This window comes from Cebus imitator, unplaced genomic scaffold, assembly GCF_001604975.1.
Source record: "Cebus imitator isolate Cc_AM_T3 unplaced genomic scaffold, Cebus_imitator-1.0 Scaffold93, whole genome shotgun sequence".
Taxonomy (NCBI): Eukaryota; Metazoa; Chordata; class Mammalia; order Primates; family Cebidae; genus Cebus; species Cebus imitator.
This window is the reverse complement of record NW_016107408.1, coordinates 5,983,945-5,989,869: the sequence shown is the minus strand read 5'-3', so window position 1 is coordinate 5,989,869 and position 5,925 is coordinate 5,983,945. Positions and strand designations below refer to the sequence as shown.

General features: G+C 58.0%; 1 protein-coding gene across 3 annotated transcripts in view; it reads left to right on the top strand.

Moving 5' to 3' along the window:
* Window positions 1–5,925, top strand: part of UNC13D (unc-13 homolog D) — a 19,587-nt gene that overhangs the window by 6,277 nt on the left and 7,385 nt on the right. For all 3 annotated transcript variants that reach the window (XM_037741055.1, XM_017535781.2, XM_037741056.1), the window contains 13 exons: window positions 832–949; window positions 1,059–1,183; window positions 1,308–1,398; window positions 1,480–1,536; window positions 1,615–1,712; window positions 1,815–1,866; window positions 1,948–2,078; window positions 2,196–2,316; window positions 2,663–2,806; window positions 3,010–3,108; window positions 3,195–3,401; window positions 3,562–3,630; window positions 4,646–4,725. In XM_037741055.1, the coding sequence (XP_037596983.1) occupies window positions 832–949; window positions 1,059–1,183; window positions 1,308–1,398; window positions 1,480–1,536; window positions 1,615–1,712; window positions 1,815–1,866; window positions 1,948–2,078; window positions 2,196–2,316; window positions 2,663–2,806; window positions 3,010–3,108; window positions 3,195–3,401; window positions 3,562–3,630; window positions 4,646–4,725 (1,392 nt within the window). The remainder of the gene's footprint in view (window positions 1–831; window positions 950–1,058; window positions 1,184–1,307; window positions 1,399–1,479; window positions 1,537–1,614; window positions 1,713–1,814; window positions 1,867–1,947; window positions 2,079–2,195; window positions 2,317–2,662; window positions 2,807–3,009; window positions 3,109–3,194; window positions 3,402–3,561; window positions 3,631–4,645; window positions 4,726–5,925) is intronic.

The following is a 5,925-nucleotide window of genomic DNA, read 5'->3' as shown; positions in this document are numbered from 1 at the left end:
TTTTTGAGCTGGAGTTTCCCTCTTGTCACCCAGGCTGGAGTGCAGTGGCCTGATCTTGGCTCACCGCAACCTCTGCCTCCTGGGTTGAAGCGATTCTCCAGCCTCAGCCTCCCAAGTAGCTGGGACCACCACCACATTCAGCTGAATTTGTATTTTCAGTAGAGACAGGGTTTCACCATGTTGGCCAGGCTGGTCTCAAACTCCTGACCTCAGGTGATCTGCCTGCGTTGGCCTCCCAAAGTGCTGGGATTACAGGTATGAGCCACCATACCCGGCCGATCCAATTTTTCAAAAACAGCAAGAGATCCTGAAGTTTTAAAATCACAAAGATCTCAATCTGGGCAATTTGAAAAGCATCAGCAAAAACAAACAAAAATCCTGGCTGCGCATGGTGACTCTCACCTGTAATCCCAACACTTTGGAAGGCTGAGGCGGGTGGATCACTTGAGGTCAGGAGTTCAAAACCAGCCTGGCCAACATGATGAAACCCCCTCTCTACTAAAAATGCAAAATTTAGCTGGGCATGGTGGCGCATGCCTGTAGTCCCAGCTACTTGGGAGACGGAGGCTGGAGAATCGCTTCAACCCAGGAAGCAGCGGTTGCAGTGAGCCAAGATCGCACCACTGCGCTCCAGCCTGGGTGACAGAGTGAGACTCCATCTAAAAAAATCCTGTGTATCACGTTGAGCCACTAGTTTTCAATCTGTGCTGATGGTTGGGGCTCTACCAGGTGCCCTGGAGGAGGGAGGTGATTCCTTCCACCTGAGGCTTTGTGAACAGGAGAAGATAACTCCCTCCTCCCCACCCAGCAGAGGGTTTCCTGTCCCTGCAGGCAGTGGCTGGCCTACAGCCGTCTCTACCAGAGCCTGGAGTTCCCCAGCAGCTGCCTCCTGCACCCCATCACCAGCATCGAGTACCAGTGGATCCAGGGCCGGCTCAAGGCAGAACAGGTGGGCGTGTGGTGGGCGAGGGGTACTGGGCAGGCAGGCAGGGCCCAGAGAAGGGGGAGGGGAGCAGCAGAGGTTGTCCAGGCCCCTAAAGCCTCTCCTGGCTCCGCAGGAGGAGGAGCTGGCTGCCTCATTCAGCTCCCTGCTGGCCTACGGCCTCTCCCTCATCCAGAGGTTCCGCTCCGTCTTCCCCCTCTCTGTCTCGGACTCCCCAGCCCGGCTGCAGTCTCTCCTCAGGTCAGTGGCTCCTCTCCCGTTCCTCGGTGGGGTCAGGGATGAGGGAGCAGCTGGGGTGCTGGGGAGGTGGGAGGAGCGAGTGTGTGCAGCAGGCCCTTTGGACACAGCTCCTTCTGCCTTGCAGGGTCCTGGTACAGATGTGCAAGATGAAGGCCTTCGGGGAGCTATGCCCCAACACCGCCGCGTTGCCCCAGCTGGTGACTGAGGCTCTGCAGGTGTGGCACTCACGCTGGGGATGGGGGAGACACGTGCTGGGGCTGGCAGTCCCTCTTTGCTCACGGCCTCTTTGTCGACAGACTGGCACCACTGAATGGTTCCACCTGAAGCAGCAGCACCATCAGCCCATGATGCAGGTAAGGGTGCCGGGCAGGGAGGGTGGGGGGTGATGCCTGCCTCTGGCACCCCAGCTTAGCCCACCTCTGTCCCTGAAGGGCATGCTGGAGGCAGGCAAGGCCTTGCTAGGCCTAGTGCAGGACATCATTGGCGACCTGCACCAGTGCCAGCGCACGTGGGACAAGATTTTCCACAAGTGAGCAGACAGCCCGGTCGGGAGGTAGTGGGGCATTGGCTCAGGGCTGGAACCACAGGGACCCTGGTGTGCCACCGGGTAAACCTGATGCCTTTCCCCCAGTACCCTCAAGATCCACCTCTTCCCCATGGCTTTCCGGGAGCTGCAGTGGCTGGTGAGTCCCTCGCCCCTGTCTCCAGGCCATGCCCTCCACGACAGAGCTGTGTGCCCTGCCCTCCACACCTTTCTTTTGCAGGTGGCCAAGCGGGTGCAGGACTACACCGAAGCTGTGGGCGATGCAGTGTCCCCAGAGATGGGCGAGAGTCTGTTTCAGCTCTACATCAGCCTCAAGGAGCTCTGCCAGCTGCGCCCAAGCTCCTCAGAGAGGTGGGCAGCAGGCCAATTGCCGGCGGCTTCGAGGGGACAGGAGAGGGGAGGGTGGATGAGGCCCCGGGGTCCATGCTGGCCCTAGCCTTACCAACGCCGAGTCCCGGCACTCCCCAGGGATGGAGTCATGGCCCTGGAGAGTTTCCACCGCTGGTTCCAGCCAGCCATCCCTTCCTGGCTGCAGAAGACATACAGTGTGGCCCTGGCACGGGTGCAGCGCGCTGTGCAGATGGATGAGGTGGGGGCGGGGCCCTGGTTTGGGGGTGAGGCTTGGGCTCTGCCTGGACCTCCAAAGCATAGTAAAAGCTGGTAACACGCTCTGAACGTCCCTTTTGGGTGCACTTGAGGCCAGCTGTGTGCAAAACGCTACCTCTGGATATCCTTGGGGCTGACTGTGGCTTCACTTTGCCTGAGCTCCCGCAGCCGGAGGGGTCTGAGCGGAACCTTGCTTGTCTCTTGTGAAGCTCCCTGCCCAGCTCTGTGCCTGGTGGTGGAAGCTGCTCTGAATGAAGGAAGGAGGGAGGGAAGGGGGTGGATTTGTCAGTGTCCTGAGTCCTCCTTTCTATGCGCCCCCCTCCCCCCAGCTGGTGCCCCTGGGTGAACTGACCAAGCACAGCACATCCGCGGTGGATCTGTCCACCTGCTTTGCCCAGATCAGCCACACCGCCCGGCAGCTGGACTGGCCAGACCCAGAGGAGGCCTTCATGATCACTGTCAAGTTTGTGGAGGTGTGGCATCTTCCATGTGCCCTTCCCCCTCTTTCTAGAACAGTCACACCACCATCCACGGTTTCTCCCAAGCTCTCACCCAAGCAGCCTCCCAAGGCCTGTGTCCTCAATCCCCCAAGTCGCTGACTTTCCCATGCCCTCCCACCTGCCCTTTCTGCATGCCCCACCCATGGATCAGTTCCCTCTGTTCAACCCCACCCTAGGACACCTGTCGCCTGGCCCTGGTATACTGCAGCCTTATAAAGGCCCGGGCCCGCGAACTCTCTTCAGGCCAGAAGGACCAAGCCCAGGCAGCCAACATGGTAAGGCCAGCGCTGGGGCTAGGAGTCTGGGTGGGTGCGGGGACCAGCCCGGGCGCCGTTCAGGAAGCTCTGCATCCCTGTTCCAGCTATGCGTGGTGGTGAATGACATGGAGCAGCTGCGGCTGGTGATTGGCAAGCTGCCTGCCCAGCTGGCGTGGGAGGCCCTGGAGCAGCGGGTAGGGGCCGTGCTGGAGCAGGGGCAGCTGCAGAACACGCTGCATGCCCAGCTACAGAGCGCGCTGGCCGGGCTGGGCCACGAGATCCGCACTGGTGTCCACACCCTGGCCGAGCAGGTACCTTGTCACCTCGCCCTGCCTTCAGCCTGCCTGGCTCCAGCAGGACCTGGGCCAGCATCCAGCAACCCCTTCCTGCATCTAAACTCAGGCTCTAAGGAACGCTCCCATCTCCAATTCATGCCCTAACCTCCCTGCTTCTACTGTTTTGTGTCTCCAGTTGGAGGTGGGCATCGCCAAGCATATCCAGAAACTCGTGGGTGTCAGGGAGTCCGTCCTGCCTGAGGATGTAAGTGGCCCTTCTGCCTGCTGGCCTTCACCACCCTGCCAGCTCTGTGGATCTGGGGGTCACTGAAAGCCTGGGTGTTAGAGATAAGTCCCCCAGACCAGACAAGGCATGTTCTCTCCCTGGGCCTCAGTTTCCCCCGGGATGCTCACAGGAATGGGTTGGGTCACTCCACAGGCTGTCTCAGCATGGACAGTCAATGCGGGGCTGCAGCTGGGGAGGGCTTAGGCTTTGCAGCCAAACAGGTCTGAATGTACATCCTCCTCAGCTGCCTGCTAGCTTGGCTATCCTGTTAATACAAGCCAGCTGACCTTGGGCAGGGCTACATCATGATAGACACCTGCGATTGATAAGGGGCGGGTATTCATTCATTCATCAACTATTATCAGGTACTCATTGTGTGCTATGCCTTGATTTAAGCATTGGGGATAGGTCAGTGAACAATATGACAAAAATACCTGCTTTCCTGGAGCTTACATTGTAGTAGTAGAGGTAAAAGAAGACCTACTCAGTGAGCATCCGTAACTCTGGTGATAGTTACAGCTGTAACTCCAGTCATGCACAGATGCGTGCGCACACACATACTGTGCTAGATGATGATAAATGCCATGGAGAACAGTAACACGGAGAAGCGGGTGAGAAGTGTCGGAGGGTTGCATTTTTAGATGATGACCAGGGAAGGCGGTGACAGCTGAGTCAAGACCTACAGGAAGCAAGGGGAGGAGCCAGGAGGGTTCTAGGGGAAGAGCATTCCAGGCGGAGGGAACAGCAAGGGCAGAGACTCTGAGGCAGGAGCAGGCCTGGAAGCTTAAGGGCTGCAGAGGAGGCCAGTGTGGCTGGAACAGACTGAGCAACAGAGAGGGGAAGGCAGAGAGGTGGGCAGGGCCAGCATCTTACAGACGCTACAAACAGCTCTTACGGAAAGGCTCCCGGCCCCGCTTCTTCCCACCAGGTCAGGGTTAGGGGATGGGGGTAGGACCAAAATGAGCCAGAGCCACACCTGCCCCTCCCTGCCCAGGCCATTCTGCCCCTGATGAAGTTCTTGGAGGTGGAGCTTTGCTACATGAACACCAACTTGGTGCAAGAGAACTTCAGCAGGTGGGTAGCGGCCCCTGCCCGGGTATGCCCTCCACCTCCACCCCTCCTCCCAGTCCCCTCCGTCCTGGGCTTCAGTATCCGTTCTGAGTGGGGGAGGTGAAGCCCTTTGGTGACCCCCCCTCCCCTTAGAAGGTGCAACAGGCTCTGCTCATGCTCGCCACAGGGGCAGGGAGCTCGCCACTTCACAGGCCTCCCGTTGTCTGCTGCCTGGCCGTGAGGGCTTTGAGTTCTTCCCTAGGCTGAGCCAAAATCTGCCTGTCCTTTCTCCTTTCATCCCAGGCCTGTCCTCAGGGTCTCCCTTGACTGTTTCTATGCCCCGCCAAGGTTACAGGTGGTCCCTGCCCACAGTGCAGGGAGAACCTGTAGTTAGGGTGTCTCGTAGCAGGGACCCATCATGCCAGGCAACAGGCGGCAGAGTCCAGCACAGGGGCTCTGGACCACCTGGGTTCAGACTCCAGCTTCATCATTGCTTAGCAGCTGTGGGGGAGCTCCTGGTGCAGATGAGAATAGTTCTGGCTTCTGTGAGGATGAGATGGGTCATGTGAAGTGCTGAGCACAGTGCCTGTACAAAGGAAGTGGTCAGTGACTGTTAGCTGTAGTGACGATGACGATGACAGTGCCCCACCTCCCTGTGGAATCTGGGCCCTGCGGAGGCTGCCCGACCTCCTAGAGCTCTGTTCCACGCCCACAAGTACAGCCAGGGCCCCTTGGAGTCTGGCCGTCTTTATTTCTTACACCGTGTATATTATATATATTTTTATTTTTTATTTATTTTTTTTGAGACGAAGTCTTGCCCTTTTGCCCAGGCTGGAGTACAATGGCATGATCTCAGCTCACTGCAACCTCTACCTCCTGGGTTCAAGCGATTCTCCTGCCTCAGCCTCCCGAGTAGCTGGAATTACAGCCTCAAGCTACCATGCCTGGCTAGTTTTTTCTGTCTTTAGTAGAGATGGGGTTTTGACATGGAACTCCTGACCTCATGATCTGCCTGACTGGGCCTCCCAAAGTATTGGAATTACAGGCATGAGCCACCGTGCCTGGCCTAATTTTTTATTTTTATTATTTTTTTTGAGACGGAGCTTCACTCTTGTTACCCAGGCTGGAGTGCAATGGCGCGATCTCGGCTCACCGCAACCTCCGCCTCCTGGGTTCAGGCAATTCTCCTGCCTCAGCCTCCTGAGTAGCTGGGATTACAGGCAC